At 39.3% G+C, this 25,665-nt stretch overlaps 2 protein-coding genes across 3 annotated transcripts; one reads left to right on the top strand and one right to left on the bottom strand.

The window, feature by feature from the left end:
- Window positions 1-15,659: 15,659 nt before the first annotated feature.
- taf5 (TAF5 RNA polymerase II, TATA box binding protein (TBP)-associated factor) lies at window positions 15,660-23,168 on the top strand. Of its 2 annotated transcripts, none has more exons than XM_026170085.1 (11): window positions 15,660-16,204; window positions 17,687-17,912; window positions 18,007-18,322; window positions 18,548-18,711; window positions 18,864-18,999; window positions 19,366-19,486; window positions 19,563-19,692; window positions 21,726-21,890; window positions 22,034-22,211; window positions 22,371-22,548; window positions 22,672-23,168. In XM_026170085.1, the coding sequence occupies exons 1-11, from the start codon at window positions 15,784-15,786 to the stop codon at window positions 22,884-22,886; spliced, it is 2,250 nt and encodes a 749-aa protein (XP_026025870.1). In that variant the 5' UTR covers window positions 15,660-15,783; the 3' UTR covers window positions 22,887-23,168. The 2 variants fall into 2 exon arrangements, with proteins under 2 accessions (XP_026025870.1, XP_026025869.1); XM_026170084.1 differs by having other exon boundaries at window positions 17,684-17,912.
- A 2-nt stretch (window positions 23,169-23,170) lies between these two features.
- atp5md (ATP synthase membrane subunit k) lies at window positions 23,171-25,635 on the bottom strand. Its single transcript, XM_026170087.1, has 4 exons — window positions 25,524-25,635; window positions 24,235-24,339; window positions 24,003-24,096; window positions 23,171-23,289 (listed from the first exon to the last, which is right to left on the bottom strand). Exons 2-3 carry the CDS (start codon window positions 24,319-24,321, stop codon window positions 24,007-24,009), a joined length of 177 nt encoding a protein of 58 aa, XP_026025872.1. The 5' UTR covers window positions 24,322-24,339; window positions 25,524-25,635; the 3' UTR covers window positions 23,171-23,289; window positions 24,003-24,006.
- Between the last annotated feature and the right edge of the window lie 30 nt (window positions 25,636-25,665).

Genomic DNA, 25,665 nt, shown 5'->3' with positions numbered 1-25,665 from the left:
GGATGGATGAGTGGTACTGGGACTGTTCAACATGAGACATATAATTACATTAAGTGCAAAGTCTGTTTCAGTAATCAGAAAATGGTAATCAGTAATCAAAAAACCTAAAATATATATCAATCAATGTTTATATTTTACACCTACCTGTGACAGAGTCTACATTCTGGCTAAATTACTAACTTCTTCTTGTATATAGACTGGACAGTTGTTCACCTTTTGAAGAAACCGATGATAGTGGATATAAGTAAGCCTATCCCTGCTGCTGTAGGGTGAGAGGTGGGGTATATGCTGGACAGGTTGCCAGTCTTACACAGGGTGGATAAGGATATATTGATATATGATATATTTTAAGATTTGCATCCTTTATCTTCAAGAGTACTAGTGCTTGTTTGCTGAATATATTCCAAGGACACGCCCCTTTGAACACCACTCTACCTTTGTCTGGCTCATTTTTAAATTATATACGATGTACTGAATAATTGCTGGTGTCTATATCTGACAGTAAAGGTATTTATACATTAAATACAACTCTATGAAAGCCTAATAAATCAAGCAATTACAACATCTCTTTTTATATAATGTATGTATATACATAAAAGAAAGATGCAAAACCAAGACCAAATAAGATCAATTACATTTTCATAGCGGCTTTTCAAAATTCAAACCTTCCTACCTTTTTTTTGTTTTTGTTTTTTAGAAAGATGTTGTCTATCAAACAGCCAAAAATAACACACAATAAAAAGCAGTACACCGCGAGACTCTCCTTTCTACCCTTTCATGTGAAATCTCTTTCTCTTTTCTTCAGGTGTGATTCATCACTTCCTTCAGTGATTAAAAGGATATAAGGAGAAAAAAAAGTTTCACAGATAAGACAGGAAAACTTGAGATGAAATGGTAAAATTTGTCTATCTTTAGCTTTCAGGTGGCTGGATCAAAAGGCGGTGGAGGAGCAGGAAGGTACTTGGAGAAGCTGATGTGTGCATCATAAGTAGCTGAACTGAAGCTCTGCAGACTGCTACCGATGCTGCACTGGATGCACCTCAGGCACAAAATGTCACTGTGGAGATACATCTAGTAAATAAATAAATAAGAAATGTGTATGCCCTTCAGAAATTTGAAACCACTTAGGAATATTTTTGAAAATCCTGAGATTTTGTTTACTGCTTTCTTACGACAATTACGATGATGATCCTCTGGTTTCTATTAATATCAAATCAATATGTTCATAAAATTGTTGCCAATTTCAGAAATAATACTTCTCCTGGCAGCACCATTTTAGGGCTGCTTTACTGCATTTCCTGCATAATCATCACACAAAGGACCAATTCTAAGTACAAAGCAATTAATTATCTGCATTCTTTGGCCTTGTATAACACAGAAGAGTATATTTGCAACATTTTTAGACAAATGCACATCTCTGAAGAGTGTGCACAATGTTCCAGTGTCCTAAAATGTTCCCTCAGCTATTTATGAGGTAAGAGCTATGTGCTGCCGCCATCTAATCCATAATAGAGCAGCTGCGCCCTTACAGGGGCTTCATTCAATATCTATCCTACAGTGTATGACACAGCATTTAGAGAAAAAGAAAGGCAGAGAAATGCAACAAAGATGAAGTAAACCTGATGTTAAGAAGACCATCCTCGAGCCATAAGATCAGTCAGAGAAGTGAGGGTGTCAAATGGAATAGTTAATCATAAGAAGCTCAAAGCACGAGTGAGGACGATGCCTCTGATCAGTTTCAGATGAATCGTTTTTAGTGACTGTTGCTGAGAATTCCCTTTCTTACTTATCCGGGAGCTTTAAAGATATACTCAGATGGTCTGATCGGTTTAAAGTTTTCATAAAAGATGAAATTTTCTCAGAAATGTATTCTAGTTTTTTTTCCTCTTTCTTGTTTCTCAGCCATAGTGATGAAATATTAAAATGACATCATCAAAGTCGGGATATTGAATGCCTTCTTTAAATCTGGTTCAAAAAAAGAAAGGAAACAAAAAGAAAAGGCAAAGAAAACCATGAACATATTTCCAGAGGTAATATTAAAAGATGCACTTATTAAATCAGGTAGTTTAATAATAGCCTTTGCTTTGCATAATTGGGTCTCATCAGAGAGCATTGATTTCCTTTGCAGCTGAACAGGTGTGGAAATAGGGTCAGAAAGAGCAAATTTCTATCATTAATCTTCAGGCTCTCTATCCAGAGGACTTAAAAAAACAGGACTGACTATATTATGGTCACCATTAATAACAGAACATCAGGAATATCTTAATAAAATGTCACTATTACTGTATCTCTGTGTAGAAGTTACATATTATAAAGGCAAATCACATTAGAGATACATATCTTGGATGCATCTGAGATCATTTCCTCATTCATGCTCCCTTGAAAGTGAGTTTTATGCAAAGGATTACATGGTCAACTTATTGGTAAAATACAATTGGCAGCATAGAAGGTTTGAGTTGCTGTACAGTGCTTATGGAAACCAGAGGGATACGCAGAGAAACACTACTAGTAGTTATTTTTTAAACCAGCTTTTTGTTTTCCTAATATATAACTTGACTCAAAATTCAAATAAAAAATACTGAATAGTTCAGTTATTTCTTTCACAGCTCCCTCTAAAGTCTTGATATGTGGGAAAGGATTACTGTGTAACCTTGGGAAGCTCTCATAAGATTGATTTGTTTGTATTTTAATCTTTTCATTGCAGCTTTCTTACAGATCTGGTCAAATAGACATTTCTTACTTATTAAAACTGAAGCTGTAACTGTGGCTTTGACTTGTTTAATGAGGGTTTTGCATCTTAAACTCCCGTGATACAGCAGCTCTACTTAAAGAGTAAACATCATAAGGTGGTTTTTCTCTTTACCACACGATAGAACAGCTTTGAGGTTGTCTTCTTGTCCGGTATCACACTAAGAAGGACATTACTGTATGAGATATACATGAATCCTTACAGTGTCTCCGCAGTTTTGTAGGGATGTGCAACGGAGGAGGTAAACACATAAAAGGGACACAAAGGGACACTCTCCTCCCCCCACGAAACGCTGTGGAGCCTGAAGGCTGGCAGAGTAAAGATTACCTTTCTCCAGAGGCCAAATTATTGACAAATCTCCCATGCTCCACAGAGTACAGGCCTTTGCAGTCTTCAAACATGCAGGCACACACTGGGGAGCTTTGAGGTGGAGGCTGGGGGCTGGCTGAAAGATGCAGGTCTCGTCCCTAATCCTCTCAGTTCTCTGTTTCTACCATTCATCTATTAGGTGCAGGAATAATAGTGACATGTGCCCTTAATGAGAGGTGAGGGTAAGATATTAGATTACCAGCTGATGCAAGCCGACCTTCCCCTAGCAATGACTGACTGAAACACTTATATGTAGGCACACGAGTGTCCTCTACCATGCTCGTTTGCTAAAAAGCAGTAACACCTAATAGAGAATCCCTACACCAGACTGGAATCTGAAATTACTCTAGCTTATTTCTCTCTTGCAGTTCATCAAAATGCAAGGCACATCACTGCTGTTTAAAGCATGAAGGTCAGTCATGACTGAAAATGTCCCCCTGACAAAGTAAAATGCTTTAGGACAAGCAGAGAAAAATGATATGCACACATGATACAAACAGATTTTTTTCAAATATTTTCTGATGAGTTTGTCAGATCAAAATTGGTGTTGGCAGATTTTTTTTGTAACCATAAAAAATAAAACTTGCTGGTGTGTTTTTTTTAATCAGTAAACATTTTCAGTGGAGAAGAGCTACAAGATAACCCTACCAAAACAAAGTGATTATACCATATTGTTTAATTTTGAGAAATAGGCTTATTTGCTTTCTTGCTTTGGGTTACATGAGAAGACAGCACTTTCATGTTTGTACTCTAAATATGAAGCCAGCAGGTTTACTTACAGTAGCTTAGCTTAGCATAAAGACTGGAAACAGTGACTCCATCCACTCCAGCTTTTATGTCGAACACTGCAACGAACTTCTTCACCTCTTCATCTACTTTGTTTTCAGTTTTTGCATTTTCATTGGTTCTTTTTTAAAGCATATATATATATTGAATCCTGAGGTGTAAATCTCATTAGCAGTTTAGTCTGATATTCCATTCTCCTGTAGCTGAGTTCAGTAGTAAACAACATAATTTTTCTGTTTCTTCAAGCGTTAAAGGGAAGCACGGTCGGCTCTTACAGAGCTGTCGCTGTATAGCTTGAGAGGAAATTTGCATATTTGCAAATTTGTTCAGCTTTCGCCTTTAATGCCGCTAGGTCCCTTTTAAATCTCTGTAGAGCAAACAGTGTTGTGAATGGAGTGGAAAAAACAAAAGACTTTCTCTGCACAATGATAAGAGGACTCTCAGAGTCAGATTTCTGTTTCAGTTTGACACAAAAAGACATTTCCTGTAAATATGTTGTTAGTTTTCTTCTCATCTTAACATTTAGGGGGGCTTGCCATGACATGCTTACCAAGTTTTTAATGTTACATACTGTCAGCCCTCACCCAGGTTACTCTTTGCATGTGATGTGTGGTTAGTTGGCATCATCACCTTAGTCTCCTAAGCCCATTTGAGCAGCAAAAGCTATTTCAACCTTGAAGGCTGCAAAGATGGATTTATGGACTGCTGCCGAGGCTTTCACTCTAACCTGCTAGCCACTGGTGAGTGCAGGGTGATTACAAGACATAATTCAAAATCTCATCATTACGAAGGCAGCAAAGAATGGCTTCACGGTGTTATGATTTTATAACATTGTCATTCCACGTAGATGAAATGGCTAGCTTAAGTTAGCGGAGCGGTTGCTCTCTTAATAAAAACAGAGACAGTTAGTGGAAGACAATGGCTGTTTTCATTAATCAAATGTCGTCATTAATCAAAGACATTGCCTTACTGATAGCGGTGGAGTGAGAGAAACCTCTGGACAGATGTTTTGTTGGATCATTGAGTCAATTAATGTTGGCACTGCTGCACAGACGGTGTGACAGATGTGAAAAATACTACATGGCTGCACCAGAAATGAAGGGTCTTTCTATAGTGGGCATGTGTATAGAAAAACATTTTATTTATGACATGTTAGTTACTTTATTTTTGATGAAAGGTTTGACTATCTATGAACCATGAGCATCTTTATCTGCAGCCAGGCTGTGAAGGCAAAGCCTAATAGAAACCTGGAAATATACATATGAATCATGTTAAAAAATAAACTTTAAACTGTGTTTGGATTTAGATGGCATAAACACTCAGGTACAACTGATCAAAATAAGAGCATCGTATGTATGTTTGCATCTTTCTTCCTGTCTTCCTGTCTTTGTCTGTCTGCCTCATATTCTCACTGCCGTGTTGCAGGTTGCAGCTCCATAGATTTCAAATTCACAATGCACTGAACGCCAATACTTCAGCGCTCTTGGCTCCACCCTTACTGCTGCTCTTCATCAGCCTCACAAATACATGCAATCCCAAGGTACCCTGCCTCTAGGCCCACAATCTGTGTGCATGGGTTTCTATGTGTGTGTGTGTACTTGGTGTGTGTGTACTCCTCCCTCCTCCCTCCTCCCCCAATCCCACATCTCCCAAAGTGCTGACTGAAGCCATTCCCCACCTGCTGGCAGTCTGCCCAGACCCTGATATACTGTGTCACTGTACACATATAAACAACTATTGATCGGATAGAAAACAGCCAAAGTATTCCATTATCTTGGCATGGCCATATTTAAAGATGTCAGCTCATGCTCAGCCTGAGGGACTTGAGATGCAGGACTCATTCAGGCAATGCTTCTGACCGGTAATCTGTTCAAATATTTACCGGCCACAATTAAGTGGACACAAAAACATCCGGCTAAGTAGTGTGTAGGCATTCCTAGAAGTGTCTTTGTGTTGTATATGTGGTTGTGCTGGAGTGTGCGTGTGTGTGTACAAAGGCAGCTGACCTATAGTAATCAATGGCCCCATAATTAGTGAGACAATCGATGGAGCAGCATGAGCTATTAATTAAAAAGCAGTTTAGAGGCTTGTGTGGTCTCATTGTGTGTAGACTGAGAGAAAATACACACACAGACCACTTTATTAGGAACATGCTGGAATCCAATACAGCAGTTCTACTGTAAATTCTATTTCTGGAAAGAATCTACAGTTTATTGCTTTACTTATTGGTTTGCATGTTTATTTTTGTGTGTAATGGCCTTTTTTAATGTTCCTAAAATAGAGAGCATATAAAGGGTGCTACACTGAGGCACATGTGTGTCCACTGGAGGTGGCCTAATACCCTACCACATGACCTATGCACCTTTGCATAAATGTTACTACACGTCCTGGCAGCACAGATAGGTCTGTTTAGTTGTTAACACGCCATGCAAACAGTTTTAATTAGCACAGGAAGGAAAGCTCTGTGAAACAAAATGAAAAGTTATTGTAACTATATCGGGGTAGTTATTTGGCCAGTGCAAATATATGTTGTTTTTCTCTGTTTTAAAACTGGCTCATTCAGTTTTGGCCTTATCTTCATCCTGTATTTGAATAAAAGAAACTGTTCAAGATTTTTTTAGTCCAACATGAACAGGTCAGAGCTCGATGATCAAAGCAGAGCAATGTCATAATGCTTCTGCAGCCAGTACTGCTGCACCTGATGTGCTAAGGCTCCGGTGCCAAAGGATACCTTGTGTGTAAAGAAGAGACACACGTACAGAATCTGACAAAATGGCATCATTTTACGCTCGGGGATAAGACGCATTGGCCCAATAAAACACCAGAACCTCAAGCTAAAGGTTCTTAGCTATATTTTAAGGGGGGCAGAGAGGTCTGCAAGGTTAAGCTGTTTTGTGCCAGAATGTTACATGAACTGTACCTTCACATGCTGTGTGAGATAATAACCTAATTGACTCTCCAATTGGTTCTCAGCGAGCCTGTCTTTTTTCATCAAGCAGCATAATTACAGGCTGTCTGGGTGTGAAAACGCCCTGTTATTGGCAAAGAAATGTCATGTTAATTCCACTGAATAATTTGCTTCCTTAATCTGAATCCTGTCATAAATGGAAACTGAGTAGATTCCGATTCCACTGGAGATAAGCAGCTTTATGCAAATGTCTTTTAGCAATAAAAAGACATCTAATCGACTTTTTTTTTTTACGCAGCAGTTTAGTATTTTAAAAAAATGGCTGTAACTTCAGGTGTGAGAATTTGACCCAGCCTGTGCATGAAATCTGGCTATTACTGTCTTTTCATGTAAATTTTACAGCGTGGGCTTCGGCAACACCGCGTCTGTCGATTGTTTTGTTTTGCACAGGTTGGCCAGTCCCCAAGGACATTCCCATCATCCTGTCCACCCTCCCCTCCTGGTGACATCGCATAGTGGTAACAAAAGAAAACCAGGTCCTCCCCCATTTGCTCTTTTGTGTCTCAGACACACATACAGACACACCTCAAGGTGAATAAAGGCTTTTCTTGACCATGCCATTTTTCTATATATTTATATGTTCTTAAGTTAGAGAGAAAATGAGTGCAACAGCTTGACTGTACAGCAACCTCAGTCCTCTTGTGCCAAGAAAAAAAAAACAGCTGAATGAAAATCAATGTATACTTTCAAATGGCAAATTAACTGATAAAGTACAATAACAAGGTCCTCCAGAACACTTGGGCTTACAGAGCAGGTTGAGATTTAGTTCACGTCTTATTGACAGATCTTAGGACTTTACTAAAGCTCGCTATCCATATGTGAGGGGATCTTTATCAGCTGCTCTATTGTCCTTAATGTCCTAGGAGAAAATTCCCAGCCAATGTGGCTCATACCAGGTGTTATGGAGCATACTCTACCTCTCACAAATATGAAACTATAGAAAGGCAACCACTGCTACTGTATCACATCTTATTTGGTTATCCACATTAGCATCAATGCGCATACCCTCTCACAAAAAATCAACTGCTACTTTACCTTTAGTTTAAAACAGAAGACAGTCACCTTGCACTTTCAAAAGCACATTACATGAGTAAATTATAAAATTATGCAAGCTATTTGTCTTTAAAATGTATGTTGCTGTTTAGCAAATGCAATTATTGATTTGGTATTTTTCTCAAAAGGTGCTCTAAGTACCAAGACTGTGACCTTTAGCAAATTAGAAGTCATCCCTTTATCTTACCCTGTCATTCATGGTGTCAGTGTGTGTGTGTGTGTGTGTGTGTCTGTGTGTGTGTGTGTGTGTGTGTGTGTGTGTGTGTGTGTGTGTGTGTGTGTGTGTGTGTGTGATAGTCTATATATGTAGTCACTGGACCACAAAGAGGGATAGTTTTGTAGGGAGAGGCAATGTCTGTGTTGCTGAACAAAGGACTTTTCATTCTGTGAGAATACCATGTGAGTCAGCAGCATAAATCAGTTAATTAGAATAACAATCATGTGGAATATTTTATGATATATAGAAATACAGCTTAGAATGTATAAAACAACTTGAATCATCAACTGTTTTAATAGAACCGATTTCTTTGCCTCACTGTGTTGTGCTGGTTAATTAGAACCTGTGCTATTTATAGTGATGGAGAAACTGTAATGTACCCAGCACCGTGTTGTGAGGTGCCTGGAGCAGGGGGTTGTTTAAGCACCTAGTTAGACCTCTTCTGACAGAAAATGTGTGGGAGGGAACAAGGAGAAACAGGAAGGAGAGAGAGGGTGAGCTGTGAAGAAAGAAAAAAATGTTAAAATATGAAATCAACATGTTATTTGGTAAAATATCGACAGTAATTACTGCATTTTCCACACATTTTTATCTTTTTTATCTAGCAAAGCATTATAATCTCTGCTTAAGCCTTGTATTAAACAGCATCCACTGGCTACAGGCACACACCGACAGGAATGCACATCTTATGTATAATTCAACTTTATTGTAATTCCAGTGCTTTATAGAACTGCATCCTGGTTGTAACTAAAGCTAAAGTTCCAAAAGAACAAAAATCTAGAAAAGGCAAAAGAAAAAAAAGAAAAAGAAAAGCCTTCCACCTGCAGCTCTCTCCTCTCTGTTCTAAGCACCTCCCCCCAGGTGAGACTGGGCATATGGTTCATATGCATATTTTACCATGTGGATGTCATCCTGAGACCAACATTTGTACCATATCCACCAGACAACAACAGTGTTTCTAGTATCCCCGCGTTGGTGTTGTTCTGAATCATCATAATACTGTTAATGCAGGATCAACATTGTAACCGACCATTCATGATGTTGTGATGTCATAGCTTTGCAGGGTGAGGAAAAAGGGACAGAATGCCCTTCCTCCTGTGGAACTAATGGCAAGTGTTTCAAGCGTTTTCTTCAATAATTTATACAATATAATAAATATGTCATCAAGTTAGGTTTGCTGTTAGCAAAATTTAGGTCACTTCTATTGTTTTGCTAGTGATAGTTAGCTAACTTCTTGGCTAATGGAAACTGAACGCTCAGTTAAGAACAAAACCAATGCAAAGATATCAGATTTTGCAGAAAATAACTGCCTCAATGCCACCGCATTAAAAAAAAGTTGGACTGACTTTGGGCTTGCTAGTATAAAATAATTTTTAATAGTTATCTAGTTTAACAATAGGACTACAAGCATTTTGGAAAATCACTGGTGTGTGTGCTTCATATCCAGTGAATGTCCAAACTTTCCTGTTACAAGAATATTGTGGATGACAACTTTATATACAAAACACAGAAAGAATTTTTATCCAGTTAAACAAAAATCAGGTTGTTTAACTGTTTAGCTGAAATCTCAGCCACTAGATGACAATGTGATAATTACTAACATGCTAGGATGGTGAGAACGATAATGATGACAGTGATTAGTAGACACAGTGGGGCTGCAAAATTAAGTGAATTTTAATGTCAGCCACAATTTTGGCTTCCCACACCCAAATGAACATGATTAATCACAACTATGATTAAAAAATACTAAAACAAGCAAAAAGACTATATCATGATTCAAGGACATGCACCTTGTTTGTTTGAAAAGATGTTTTAGTTAACAGGAAAACAGCACAATATAAAGGTGATTAAATTTTGTGTAAAGTTTTGCTACATTGTTTTATTTAAAGATTTGTTAATTTTCTTCTACATGCATTGAATTTAGGGGAATTTTATTTCACTGTGTGGATTTGTGCATTAACAGGAATGTTGCACAACATTGCATTTTGTGCAAAACATTTTTTCACTAAAACTCAATGAATATTCATGAAAAAAAGGGATCTCAACACTGATCAAAGTCATTATGACACTGATTTTGGCCATAATTGTATCATGTGGTATTAGAAGCCCAAGGATAAACAGGCTCTCTTTCCAATGACTGGAAAATAAAACTAAATCATAATTTACAGAGCAAAGTCAGTTTGTTTTACTTCCAAATAAAATCACTTCTAAATAGTCTGGAAAAGAATTTGTTAAGACCTGAAAACTTCATTAGACTTCCTGTTTCCATCTGACTTTCTTTATAAAATCTTGCTTTGTCAGATTTCAGCTGTGACTGGCTGCAGTTGCATCTGACATACAGTGGCAGGTCATATACAAAATGTTGGAAAGCTTTTCTAAAACTTTTAACTTTACATTCAGCACGTCATTAATAAGTGAAACTATCTTAAAAGTATAGTTGAGCATTTTTGGGAAATATATTTATTCACTTTTACCGCATGTTTTTTTTAATGTTAAACATCAAGATACTGCTAAATTAACCCTGTTATTGGGATTTATCTACACAAAAACCAGAAACAACACTACAAGACAATAAAGCATATATCCAAAACGCCAGCTAAGCTGTAAGACCAGCAAAGCTGATGTCTGCGTGCAGAATCCAGCTCTCCAGTTAGGTCAGTACTGAATAATGCAGACTCCCCACATTTCCGTTCCCCGAAATGGAGATCTCTAGTGCCACAATCACACCCATTATTCCGCTTGGATAGGCAAAAGGTCCACGGTGCATTCACGCACGCACACACAAACTTTCCTGACACAGGCCAAATAAATTAAGGGCCTCTGCCAGACAAGGAATGACAGGCTAGTAGGTGCTTTGAAGGCATTACTCTGACAAAAAGATGGATTTCAGGGCAATTGTTAGCTACCTAACGTGGTGCATGTGTAGCAATCTCAAAGCTTGTTGCACACTGGGTGCAAAACAATGTTTATCCAGTCTTCACAAATGGAGGCTTAAGTGTTTCTGAGGGATTAGTTATTGCGACAAATAACTATATTCAGTTAGCACTTATCAGCCTTTTATTATGGCCATCAAACACTGCAGCTTTTTATGTTTTGTATCATATCTGTGTAATTAAACCAGATAGAAATGAAGTTCTTATCTGTTGCCAATAGCTACTAGAAGACTTCATACCTACTGTATCAAGCCTGCTTCAGTTTCATTTTATACTTCATATGTTTCACACCTTATTCTGCACCTGCCTCTCACCTGTATATGTCACTTTTCACATTCACATTCACGATCATGTAATGTTTTTCCCTCGACCTTCTCTCAGCCGTACAGACTCTCATTTTACCATCTTTCCTGCGTTGTTACCGCTCCCCAAGTGCTGCCCCGCCCCACTCGGTTCCCGACCCTCTCCCCATCCCACACACCATGCTTCTACCTCCACCCTCCTTTTCTCTGCTTTCTCCTTTCATCCCTCCCTTACTCTCTCTTTCGCTCTCTCTCTCTCTTTCCCTTTCCATCTCTTCGGGTATTTTCCACCTCTTCTGAGAGTCACACCTCATGAATTATTTACTCGTGCATGTCAGTGGGGGATTTAAATCCGTTTCTTGACCGTTTATTGCTCAAAGACAGGAAGGCAGTGTTTTGTCAGCGGAAGAAAACTAATGGTTCTTTTAATAAAGGTGATCATTAGATGTCCTTTCAGTCACACTCTCTCTCTCTCCCCAGCTGACAGCAGAATACTCGTCAAAAAATTAAGGAAGGATTAACAGTGAAAACAGCAGGAGCACAAAGTGTTAGCCGTAAGGACACTCAAGGTGAAACAACAGTGATCAAGCCAAAATTACATCATCATTTGGATAATTTATGCATAAATAGTAATGTTCATGTAGTTGGATTCATTTAACTAAATCTCAAGAAACAGATATCCTCCACACACATCCACTGAAATAAAACATTAACAAAAAAAAGAAAAAAAGTGATTAGAAATCTGCCTCATCCCTCTCTGCACTTGCAGGACTGCATCGCATGAACATGCACATACACATACACACTTCCCTGCAAAGTGAATGCTTTTTTAATGATGACCTTTGCCATAAATCTTTTTTTTTGGAATAAATTAATATAAATCAAATGTGACAGAAACTTTCATCTGCTAACACCATCACTGAACCTGCAAACCTGCAGATTTTTTTTCGAATTTGCTGGTGACACCAATTGTAATTATCACATCAAACACCCCCCCAACACCCTCCCCAGTTTTATTGGGTTATATAAACATAAAGCACATCTTCTGTTTCTGTGCAGTAACCATGCAAACACACTCCAACACCCTTTTAATTTAACTCACTGATGCATGTCAGTCGTATCAGCACTCCGCTTATTAGTGCCATAGAAATGTAAGGGTTTATAGCAAGTAGAGAAAACCAGAGCAGTCGAAATAATGATGAAATACAGCATAGATATTGCTAAATGCTACAACTGACTAGATTTTATGGTAAGATTTTTAATTCAAATAGTATATCGTGGCACTAAAGCAGTGCGAATATCAGACTTTAAAGAGCACATGAAACAGTCGCTTTTTCTTTGAGGGTCTGTGTTCGCTCCAGAAAACCTGTCCCTGTTGGGGGAAGCCACACCCTGCTGCCTCGTGACAGAGAAACTGGGGATGGTGGAACAGTCCTCCAGCATACACACCAGCACAGCACACACACACTCTGGCGAGAGAGAGAAAGTGAGAGAGAGGGAGAACTGAGCAAAGTCATCACTGAGGTGTGAAGAGAGGATGAGACTGAACACGCGTCTCTTTTCACCTCACTCACCCATTTCATTATGACTGCAAAGAGCTCTAGAGCAGCTTCACATAAGATGAAGAAAAGACCACTTAATCAAACAAATGGCTTGAAAAGTGGGTTTTTTACTCGAATGTGGTCATTTAAGTCATTAAAATAAAATTTTAAAAAGGGAAAAGTGGACAAGAAAACAAGTGGCTTCTTATCCCCAGCTGCATTTGCTAGCCTGGCAGCACCGGGGAACTGAGGTTCATGTGGATCAGGGTGGGGCACAAAAAGATCATGCTGTGAAACACTGACACGTGGAAAATAATGGAAACACAAGAAGCTTCTTTGTTTAAACTGTTTCAGATATCCTCACCAGGGTGATTTTTATGAGGTAAAAACTAGAACTAGATGTGAAAAAGCGTTAGTTGATATTTTGCACTTAAAAATTTATACTAAACTGACAACTTATGGGACATTTTTGACAACTGGTAGGCTTTGGTACGCTTATTTACTGAGACAGGGATAGTATTGCTGTGTTGTACGATAGTAGTGTTCTGAATTTCTTAAATATTACAATCTGACAAATAACGCCATTATTAAAACAACAGAAAATAAAAATAACACTGAAACTTATAAAAAATAAACTGGAAATGAGCATGAAAACATTTTTAATGAGTAAACACAGACTGATAAACACTACTAAACCTTTTTTACTCATATTATGTTTCGCTAAATAACACAAGAGGTAGACAAAGGCAATATAAATGCATTTATTTTGCAGTAAAACTGTTGTCATAGTGAAGAAAAATTCTGTTATGCTTCATTGTGTGAGCATAAAAGTAATGTTAGGTGATATATTGTACCTATTTCAGAGACAGTTTACCATAATAGCCACTTTTAGACGAATAAACCTCAAGTAATCGTATCGGTGTCGACATCTGTAAAGAATCATGAAGCATCAAAACAGCTAGAGGAGATTTCTCTCGTTATTACTTTTTACACATCCTAATTTGATTTTCATTCAGATCACATTAATCCTAGTAGAACTATTATTCTGTCATTTCAAAAAACAAACAAACAAAAAAGGAAAAAAGCACAACCACAAACTGTAGGGATTCAATACAAGTACAAAAGCAGATGCCGCTGTTTCCTTTATAGATACGCAGGCACTGGAAATTTAAGCCATATGGCTGCGCATGAGTAATCAGGTGCTTTGTAACTTGCTATATGAAGGAGTCACTTACAGATCAAAAACCTTCAGTCTGACGTGTTTTAAAGTGAAAATGAAAACAAAAATATGTCAGCCTACAAAGTAATGTGGTTATCTTTACACCACAGAAAGGAATGGATTTTCTCTCTAATTAGCAGCTTTACAATGGCCCTGTGCTGATGACCACACCCTGAGCTGCTGGTGTTCACATGTATGTCTCCCACTTTCACCAGCCAACCCCACCCCCATCTCTCCTCCACAAGGAGCAACATAGCCGCAGTGTTATACAACGCTTCTTGTGCCGTGAACCCTTCTTTTGTCCCAGTCTTTAAAATCGACTGTAGCCTGCGTGCTGAACCTGCTGCTGAGTTATCAAAGTCTTAATGTCGAGAATGCATTACACAGGTTTATAAGGTGGAGATCAGTTACAACCAGAGCTATACTCAATAATAGACTGCAAGTACATGTTTGTGTTCATTTTTTGTTAGAACTCAGTATTATTGTATTTACAGTACATGTATTATACTTGAGGGTGGAGTCAAATAAAAAAACAAACAAATCCAGATTTTTGCACTATTTCCAGCAGAGACACAATGAAACAAGATCAAGTTCTAATTTTTTACTGACAGGCTCCTTGAAATAAAAACAAATTAACTGCCTCAAAAGATGCACAGTCAGCTGTACATGAATGCATTGACAGACTGTTCGCTCAAGCAAGGTGTGCTGTCTTGTTCGGACAAAAATTCGGACTCAGCAGAATGCAAAGAAAACACCACTCATACTCATACACAGTTACTGTCCTTCTTGTGTTTCCTCAGTGATACAAGCTGTCACTTATTATGAAAATGCTACTTATACCTCATCTTACTGTGTCACACATTTTCTGAAGACTCATATTGTATGTCAATAAAAGAGGCAGATGGATCATAAGATAATGTAAAGGTGCAGAAGATTGATGTATCAACAAACATCTATACTAATAACAGTGTAACTGAGGAGATGACGTAGAAATTTGCAAAGTAATTTTCACTTTTTTTTCATTCACCAATGTTTTATAGATTAAAAAGAATACCAGATTGTATTCATAGCAGCAACACATTGTCCAAGGAGGTGGCTGGGACGCTGGCCAGCTGTTGTGTGGGAACAAAGTGCCACCAACTGGTAAAAAATGATATAAATTGGATTGTATAATTATTATTATTATTATTATTAAGATAGATACGTCTTTGGCAAAACAAAGTACTGATTATTTTGTCACTCTATACACATAACAATTCTCTGGTGAAACCTATGCACTTGTGAATGCAGTCTTTATGCTGGGGTAAAATTAGATATTTATACTTATATTTATATTATTATAGCATTATAGCATCAAGTTATGAAGTGGGCGTTGCCACAGCAGGTAATTCCATATGTTTGATTCGGCAGACTTTTGACATCAGCTGCCCTTCCAAACGCAAACCTCAAATCAGTTTTTCATCTCGAGCTGAAATCGAACCGGCGACCTTCCGCTCCCTAATGCGTAAACCGCTACACTACACTCACTCGAAGGGCGGGACTTCTGTAACACCACGCTCACTGGTAAGAACCAATCATATGTCTTGGTCTTGTACGGTTAGTGTTTTCCGTTGATTTACGTCGCACATGCGCAATTCATTCTGAAAATGGCGGCCGTACAAGGTGGTATGAGCGACGCTGACATAGAAACGGACATTAAAACAGAACCATCAACCGATGGCTTTGGAAATAACAATGCTAACGATGGTAGAGTGCTCTCTGCGTCTCCCGGCTCCGGCTCTTCGACTGGAAGCAACAAACAAACAGCCGCGGTTACCCCGGAGGACCAGCAGACATTGCTGGCAGTCCTGCAATTCCTCAAAAAGAACAAACTCATCGAGTCCGTCGAGATTTTGCGTCGTGAGGCGGGATTACCGGAAAATTCACTGGACCCAAAGGCAACTGAATCGGCCGGGGCAGGATCGGGAGGTGCTGCCGGTATTGTGGACTTAGAAGGCGGGGATGTGAGCTCTCTTCTCAGCCGAGTTACCGGATCATCCTCCGCCGGAGCCCAGGCGCCAACGAAAGGTACAGTACAGTTAGCTGCCGCTTTTATGTATGAAACACTTAACAAACATCTCCTGATCAACCACGAGTCTGACACAACAGCCTAATGTAGTGGTATCAGTTAGGGATAATGCTCAGAGCGCTAAGAGTTAAGCACTTCTTTACTACAGGGTGTGTTAACTTCGAGTACTAACATATTCGAAGTTTATATAGCTTTAAGTTTTACGGCAGGGTTACTTCGTGTTCATTCAGTGAAGCGATTGCAGTGATAATGTGTTTTTAATGTGATGATACCAGTAATAATATGCCGTGTATGATGTGAAAGTCTAATTGCAAATAGAAAGTGAAACAGCTAAATATATTGTTATTAACTGATCATACCCTTTAAAATTTAAAAAAAAAAAAGAGGCAAACTTGAGTTTATATGCGGTGGAAAGAAACCCAGGGTCAGATACAAACTCTGCAGTTTTTTTTTTAAAGAAAAAGAAGGTTTAGCTTTACCAAGCATCAAAGTGTATCAATCAGACTTTTGATATATTGGTGATGGGAGGGATACACTGCAAAATCGAAAAGTTTGGAAACGGAATTTTTATGGTGGTTCGCATCAAACTCGAGATTTATACCTGGCATGCATGATAGAAAGTTCAAGCACTGGGCAAATAAAGGCATCGCAGCAATATGCACAATGTTTAAGGGGGAAAATATGTTGGGTTTTGAAAGACTGAAGGAAAAATTAGAATTAGGTGAAGATGAACAATTTTGATACCTAAGATAAGTAAGGTATTATTGTGAGGAGGAGGATAAAACTGATCAAATAAAATGAGATTATTGAGGTATTTCAGAAGAAAATGCAGAGAAATCTCTGCTTTGTACAGAGATTTAAGGTCATGCAGAAAGACGTCCTTTCTGTATATTAAAGACAAATAGGATAAAAGAAAAGAAGGAACAAATTTAAGAAGGAACTTTTAATTTTTAAAACACAGTGCATGGCCACTAACTCCAGGATACAGAGAGAATTTAACATGATCTGTTTTGTTGTTGTTGTTTTCTTAAGCTTCAAAAACTTGGAGGAATGCTGCATGCTGGAGACTGTGTGGACAAATTGATGTAGAATTGTGCACATGTATTTTGGTCTTGCCAAAAAATAAAGGGGTTGTGGAATAAAATGTGCAAAGCTTTAGGATATGGAATGCAAAAATCATGCAAGACATTCTATTTGGGCGACTAGTCAGATGACACAGGACAAAAGGAGGATGGATATTTTTAAATGTTTTTAATATTATCAGTCAGTTAAAAAGCAATCACCAGTATAAAGTGGGATCATTGACCTCGGAGCATTGGTGGTGCATTGTTGGTAAAAAATAAGTCTTAAAAAAGGCAAAGTTGTATTTACTTTGTAGTTACATTGACAGTTTAGGTAATCTTAAAAAGGATTTTTCCCACGTGGATACAACCAACACACTACTAATACAACCCATCTCATTGGGACTTTTTCATCAGCAGTTGCAGAGGACCAGCCAGATGTCCGTGTGGTACTGTCAGCTTACAGCCAGCAGGGAGATCCAACTCTTTATGAGGTCTACTACAGTGACCTCAAAAAGTTCATAGAAACAGTATTGGACTGTCACAGAGCTGAACTGTCCCAGGTCTTCTACCCACTTTTTGTCCACATGTATCTGGAGCTGGTGTACAACAACCATGAAAGTGAGGCTAAGGCCTTCTTTGAAAAGTGAGTCTAATTGTACATTATTCCAAATATCAACCACACTCCATTTTCCGTGCACCTTAATAACTTTATTTCTTTATGTTCACCTCCCTCTCAGGTTCAGTGGGGACCAGGAGTGCTACTATGAAGAGGACTTGCGTGTTTTATCTGGCTTGACAAAGAAGGAGCACATGAGAGGCAACGAGACTTTGTTGGACTTCCGCACCAGCAAGTTTGTCCTGCGTATCTCCCGCGACTCCTATCAGTTGCTGAAGAGACACTTGCAGGAGCGTCAGAACAACCAGATCTGGAATATTATCCAAGAGCACCTCTACATTGATATCTTTGATGGCATGCCACGCAGCAAGAGCCAGATAGATGCAATGTCTGGCAGCTTGGCAGGAGAGGCCAAGCGTGAAGCCAATAAAACTAAGGTTGGATTTTTACGCCACACATTTGGACGTTTGACAACTTGAATTTTGAACCCATGACCCCTATACTGAGGGCATCCAGTAGCTTTTTAAAATTAAGATAGCCTCACATGTATCTGCCACCAGTTTGAGCAATTACTTCTGTCTTCTTTTCATGTTTCTTTACACTTATATACCAAAACCTTTGAAATGACATGTCCTTGTTCCTTTGTCACTCACCATGTGAAGGTTTACTATGGATTGCTGAAGGAACCAGAAATTGAGCTGCCCCTTGATGATGAGGATGAGGAGGCAGAGAATGAGGAGGGTAAACCCAAGAAGAAGAAGCCAAAAAAGGACAGCATGGGCTCCAAGAGCAAAAAGCAGGATCCAAATGCTCCTTCACAGAATAGGTAGGGATTGTTTACACAGTACTGTGCTGTGTGTTTGTTGCACACTACTGTAGCGGCTAATCTAATCTTCTTGGTCAGATATATTTTGAATGTCAAAGTCATGCTTTTTGAATCAACACAGAAAGAGGTCTGATAAAATGTGTCTTATTTAGGATACCCCTGCCAGAACTCAAAGACTCAGACAAGCTGGACAAGATCATGTACATGAAGGAGGCCACGAAAAGGATTCGTCTAGGATCAGATAACCTCCCCTCTGTCTGCTTCTACACTTTTCTCAATGCATACCAGGTAAAGCTTTATGATGCATTTAATTTGTTTGCCAGAGGAGCAGCAGTTCTCCAAAATGATGGTTAGTCAATACCTATTTTTTTGGCCATAGTTTCAGTTGACTTATGTTTTCCTATAGAGGGGACAAATAAAAATGGGGAAAAAATAATTTTATCCCACAGCTGGAGACTTGTTCATGAGTGATGAATTTAAAAAACAAAAAAACCTCATTATGTTTCCGGTGTAGGGAAATATGTAGGATTGCGTTCTGATTGTGGGTGTTTGGATATGATATCGGTCGTAGTTTCAGAATTGTCATACCTCTAATGATTGTGCATTGAAGCAGTGAAAACTATGACATAAATTAATTGTATTTATTTTCTTAAGGGTCTGACTGCAGTGGACTTCACTGATGACTCCAGCCTGATCGCAGGAGGCTTTGCTGACTCCACAGTACGAGTGTGGAGTGTCACACCGAAAAAGCTCCGCAAAGTCAAGTCTGCAGCAGGTACACTATTTTATACTGACAACATCTTTACTTTTCTAAAACATTGCCCTTGAATTTTTTCCTATTTTCTTTCAAGACTTGAACTTGATTGACAAAGAGTCAGACGATGTGCTGGAAAGGATCATGGATGAGAAGACGGCCAGCGAATCAAAGATAATGTATGGACACAGTGGACCAGTGTATGGCATCAGCTTCAGCCCGGACAGGTAGAGCCACTCGTCCACCTGACGATAATGGAGATTACATGTTTTTTGTTAAATCCTCTAAAAATTACACTATTTATTAGGGGTGCAACGATACACAAAATTCTCGGTTCGGTTCGATACTTTGGTGTCACGGTTCGATATTTTTTCGATACAAAAAAAATGTTCATGCCTTTTTAATTTGTCATTTATTAAATTTTCACGGCACATTCCGCACCACATCTCTGTGCGTTCATCATTTGTTTGAAGCCAGCTCACCTCCTGCAACTAGTTTTTCGAAAATACGTGCTTCTTTTGTGGTTCGGACTCCTGACATTTCTTTGGAGGTGGAGGAACATCACAGTAATTGCTTAAAGGAGCTTCTTCGACATCTTTAAGAGTTCTAAACAAATGTCTGTCCTCCTCCTGAAAATCTTATGTACGCAAACACGCGTTGCAACTTCTTAACTTGTGCGCGTTTTTTATTTTGACAGCGAATGGGCACCTGCGGACCACTTATGTGCAGCCCCGGTTATATAGCTCATCATATTGCAACCACAGAAATTATTTTGTCCATGAAACCATAAAGCTGCACTTTCTTTTTGCCTTATAGTCTGATTTGTCATAACTTCTCCATTTTGTGGTAAGCTTTTCTTTGGCTGTCACTTCTTCACCCTGACCTGTCTTATTTGGCTCAGCAGAACTGAAATATATATCCTGCTGCTTTTACACACGCACTCACATAACGCTCAGCGATTCTCTGCGCGATCAACCTCTCACATGTTTAAGCTTGCTGCGGGAGATTTCACTTGTCATGTTTGCATAGTAAGCTAACGATTGATAAGACGATGTCAGAGGAATTGGTGCGCAAATTATCATCACTCACAGATCAGTGCTGTCGCTCTCTATACACAGTTCGCACGATTGCAAAGTGAAAGCAAAAAACAAGCGCAAATTCAAACGCGATTTCAATATGTCACATATTGACCGTGGCTCACCGATGCCAATGACATAATTACCCAGCTACATTTCTGAAAGAATGCAAAAGCATTGACATATATTTTTCCTTCCTACGATAGCCCGACGGGCAGGGCAGAGATAGATTTTGGTAGCCCGACTGGAAAAATCGCTAGCCCCAGGATGTCGGGCTAGCGATTTTGCGAGCCCTGTATCTGATTGAGGAATCACTCATCTTTGGAAAAGAGAGTTTATTACAGAGAAATGGCTCTTTCCAAAATAAAAGCTATACTATCCACTTCTTCTGGGCTATATTCTCAGCAGCATATTAAACATATCAGGTCCCCATAAGGAGGATCATGTGCTAACAGCTGTCTAAATGACTCGGGTAAAGTTTGTAGCATGCGTGCTTGTTGTTTTTGTCTGCTTCCACTTGTCTTTGCACTAGGATGATGTCGGTGTAAATGTGCAGTCATATTAGTTGTGTTCCCACTAGTGCTGTCAGCGTTAATCTCGTTGAAATGACGTTAACGCCACAACACGGCAAATCTCCGTTAACGAGCTACCGCCGATCGCCCCGTGCATGGGGCTGGACGGCCAACACGTTAACAAGCTAACTGCGCTAACACACTAGCTCCCACCCATGTAATTGAGCATTGCGTGGCACATCCAACATACTGTTTTACTTTAGTCCATGACGCGCTTACCTTCAGGGTCATACGTCACATGAAAACCAAAATAGTTCCAAACGGCAGATCTGAATGAGGGTGGGGGAGGTTCAATTTGCCATGTTGCAAGGAGAGCTTAGCTTTCGTCTCGCTAGCTTGCCCTGCGCTCACTGAATCTGCGTTCGACTACTCCGCCTAGGCTGCACTGTCGAGCGCAGATCCACTGAGCGCTCAACACAGACAGCATCGTCAGAAGGAAAGTTGATCAAATAAATTAAAAATGTTGTATTGTTCGATACATATGCGTACTGAACCGAAAGCACTGTATCGAACGGTTCAATATCGATACGAATATCGTTGCACCCCTACTATTTATTTATTTATACAACAGATCAAGCTGTATATGTCATGAAAATGTTTCTCTCTTTTCAGAAACTACTTGTTGTCCAGTTCAGAAGATGGTACAGTAAGGTTATGGAGTCTCCTAACGTTTACTTGTTTGGTGGCCTACAAAGGGCACAACTACCCAGTGTGGGACACGCAGTTTTCCCCCTATGGCTACTATTTTGTGTCTGGAGGACATGACAGGGTAGCCCGGTAAGAAACTTCAGACCTTGTTTTGTAATTATTTGATAGCATATTGGAACATCATGTTGTTGATCCACATTGGCTCCTTCTACAGGTGCTTTTCATTGGTCCACCTTCTGCTCTTTTTTTTTTTTCTTCTTCTTTCTTAACAGACTCTGGGCGACAGATCACTACCAGCCTCTGCGGATATTTTCTGGTCACCTGGCTGACATCACTTGCACTCGTTTTCACCCAAACTCCAATTATGTTGCCACAGGATCATCTGACCGTACCATCCGTGTGTGGGATGTCCTAAGTGGAAACTGTGTGCGCATCTTCACTGGTCATAAGGTTAGAGTTCAACAGACATCATTTAGAAAATGTCATTTTAGTCACATTATATTGAAATGTGCATAATTGTTCATGTAATGATGTATAGTGCAGCACAGCTAGAAATAGTAAATGCTGTTTAAACATCTGTGAATCTAATATTTTAATGTCATCTTCCAGGGTCCCATCCATTCACTCGCTTTTTCCCCCAATGGGAAGTTTTTGGCATCAGGGGCCACTGATGGCAGAGTCCTCCTGTGGGACATTGGCCATGGATTGATGATGGGAGAGCTCAAGGGCCACACAGATACCATCTATTCCCTCAGGTTCAGCAGGGATGGTGAAATCCTTGCTTCCGGTGAGTGTTGCAAGTTTCTTTATACTTTTCCATCAAGCGATTAACCTCAAACAAAAATGATATGACATGGTCACGGCTCAAAAATGCACTATAGCCAGAGTGACAAAGTGTAATGTTTTCCAGGTTCTATGGACAACACGGTTCGCCTGTGGGATGTAATGAAAGCATTCGATGACTTGGAAACAGATGACTTCACGGCAGCTACGGGACACATCCATTTACAAGATAACTCCCAGGAGCTTCTGCTAGGCACCTACACGACTAAATCAACACCTGTTATACACCTTCACTTCACCCGGAGGAACCTGCTTCTGGCTGCTGGAGCCTTCAATCCTTGAGACTATTTCCCTCTGAGAACATAATCAATGGAAGCTAGAAATTATGCAAAACTCTGACTGCCAGAAGTAACTGAGGAAGGTTATGGCACAGTGAAAATAACTATTTATCAGTTTACATTTGGCTAGCATAACAAATTAGGTTAGCCAACTATGAGAGCCAAACAGAGGACTGTATGTTTAAGTCGTTGTGTTGAGTACAGCCTTACTGAATACATGGCTGACATTTCTGTATTATAGTCTTTTATACTGGTGCACACTGTAAATAAAGAAAAGTGTTTTCTATGTTTTGGGCATAGATGTTTTTATTGTTAACATTGGAAAACCAAACACTCAAATTTCATTACAAGCATGTCCAGCTGCTCTTTCCATTCCAAGCTGTTTGAAATGATGGGCAAATGGAAGCCTGTAAGGACAAAAGAGAGTCAATCAATTCAACTGAATAACTACAACATGGTGCCAAAGAACACTTTCACATGTGGCAGAGTAAACGACCTGCTTTGCCATGCAAGCCACAGTTGCTTCCCCAATACTTTTCAAAACGAGCAAGATATGAGTTTCTATTCGTTAGCAATTTATCGTTTTTATGCACAGCAAAAAACATTGTTTGCATACCACAGACAAAATACACATTTAGTGCAAATATGCAAGTGTAGTAATAGATAAGCAGAATAAGCATGGGTGATAAATATGGATCATAACTCTTCTTTCAGCTGCTCCCTTCAGGAGTCACCACAGTGGATTATCAGCCTCCATCTCTCCCCACCCTAGCATCCTCTGTCACACCAACCCCCTGCATATCCTCCTTCACTACAGCTCCATATTACCATATAAATATGGGTCATAAATTCTACCATTAAGAGCAGAATAAAATTCTGTGTAATAAAATATAATTCAAGCTAACAATCAGAATTTCATCAATGTTTTGGTTTAGCAGGGAGTAGTGAAGAGTTACCATCGCAGTTTGAAAATCAGATCTATTTAAAAGAAATAAATCACCTAATGACAACAGTAACGTTCTGCTAAAATTTGACTTGACCATAGTACTTGGAAAGCTGGTGGCTGGTTGCTTGCCTACAGACTGTTAACACTGAAAAGCAGAAAGACTAACATACTTACATAATCACTTTTCTGTGACAGCAGGCTTTTTCTTAGGCTTCAATTTGAAGAAAAGGGCGATGGCTGCAAGGCTAGCATATGTGGCCAAAACACACTAAAAAAAAAAAAGGGGGGGGGGGGGTATATAAATGCTGTGAGCAATGCAGTATGACAAAGTATGACAGCAGCAGGGACGTAGAGCTTCTTGCTTTTAAACAATTATACAATTAAGCAGTTTATATACACAACTCACATTCCTCCTTCCTGTGATTGTGTATGAATTGAAGTACTTGGCAATTCCAGTGAACTGGTGCTGGGTTCCAGCGTCATGTCCTGCCATGATGGATATCAGATGGTCCTACACAAGAAAAATGGCAAATAAATAATTAGTATACTATATGATAAGCAGATATATTGACTGTACAGAAAAATAACGTCTTCCAGATGCTCCCTTTAGGGGTTGCCACTGTGCATCACCTGCCTCCGTCTCACCCTATCCCTAACATCCTCGACTGTCACACCAAACCTCTGCATAGCCTCCTTCGCTACATTTGTGAATCTTCTCTGTGATCTTCCTCTTATCCTCCTGTCTGGCAGCTCCAGCATCTTATTCTCAATTTAACCACCCTCTTCTCTACACTCAAACCATCCTATCCTCCCCTCTTGAACTTTGTATTCAAAGCATTCAACCTGAGCTGTCCCTCAGATATATAATAATTTCTAATTCTGTCCATCCTGGTTACGCCCAATGGAAATTTTAACATCTTTAACACTCCCACTTCCAGGTTGCCCACCTGTCTTTCTGTTAACGCAACCATCTCACTACCATCGTCTAAAACTCCATTTTCACTCTTGCTGAAAGAACAAGTTCTCCCAAATGATTATTACACTTTGTAAGTAAATCATGTCTCTATTTAATGGTAGTGATTTGGTTGGGAGCAATTGATCAGAGAAGGCATGACACGACATATTATCATTTTCTGTAAATGTAGAGAGAGGTGAATTCAGAAATCATCAAGGTCCTAACAGAGACTATAGCTAAAATACATTAATTCCTAGTACTGGGTAGACTTTATGGGTGTTATTTGAGAAGGGGGAGCTCGAGCACGTTTGCAACTACTACTCTGATGCACAACAAAAAAACCTATCGGTAAATTAGCTACTTAAAATTAGTACCAGCATAGTTACATAAGAGAAGTTACAGCCTTTATAGTTGCTAGCCCAACATGGTACGTCATTAAAATATGACCGACGTGAAGGACATGTCTTCGCATGAACACCTAAAATGCCAGGTTTTGCTTCTGGTTAAACAACGCTGCAATTCAAATGCATTAATACAAGACATTTTAGCGAGTAATGCACACTCTGTAGTCAGTTAACGTTAGCTTGCTAGGTTAGCTTGCTAGGTAGTTTATTAGTTTCAGATCCATGGCTTAAGCAGTACAACATCACAGATGCATTGTAAAGACAACTTGACTCTACTTATAACTGCTCAAAGCAAAGTAAGTGGTCCAACTTCTTTCTCAAGGTCTTGAGGCTTACCTTAAACACTCGAGCACAGTACAACCAGAATGAGACAGGTGCCCTTCAGCAGAGGCCGCAATGCTAAACTCGCTAGGAAGTCCCGCCCATGGTCAGCGATCTAGGACTGCGCCATTATTTGTTAAAAATACTGTCACTCAAA

Source organism: Astatotilapia calliptera, chromosome 6 (genome assembly GCF_900246225.1).
Source record: "Astatotilapia calliptera chromosome 6, fAstCal1.2, whole genome shotgun sequence".
NCBI classification, from domain to species: domain Eukaryota; kingdom Metazoa; phylum Chordata; class Actinopteri; order Cichliformes; family Cichlidae; genus Astatotilapia; species Astatotilapia calliptera.
This window is presented reverse-complemented; position numbering and strand designations above follow the sequence as displayed.

What these genes read in the sequence shown, in the direction of transcription:
- atp5md (XM_026170087.1), bottom strand. Translation starts at nt 24,321, where the DNA reads ATGGCAGGACATGACGCTGGAACCCAGCACCAGTTCACTGGAATTGCC. An exon ending in CAATCACAGGAAGGAGGAAT is followed by an intron (nt 24,097 to 24,234) that starts GTGAGTTGTGTA and finishes TTTTTTTTTTAG; the next exon opens with TGTGTTTTGGCCACATATGC.
- taf5 (XM_026170084.1), top strand. Translation starts at nt 15,784, where the DNA reads ATGGCGGCCGTACAAGGTGGTATGAGCGACGCTGACATAGAAACGGAC. An exon ending in GTGAAGCCAATAAAACTAAG is followed by an intron (nt 18,323 to 18,547) that starts GTTGGATTTTTA and finishes CACCATGTGAAG; the next exon opens with GTTTACTATGGATTGCTGAA. An exon ending in ATCAGCTTCAGCCCGGACAG is followed by an intron (nt 19,693 to 21,725) that starts GTAGAGCCACTC and finishes CTCTCTTTTCAG; the next exon opens with AAACTACTTGTTGTCCAGTT.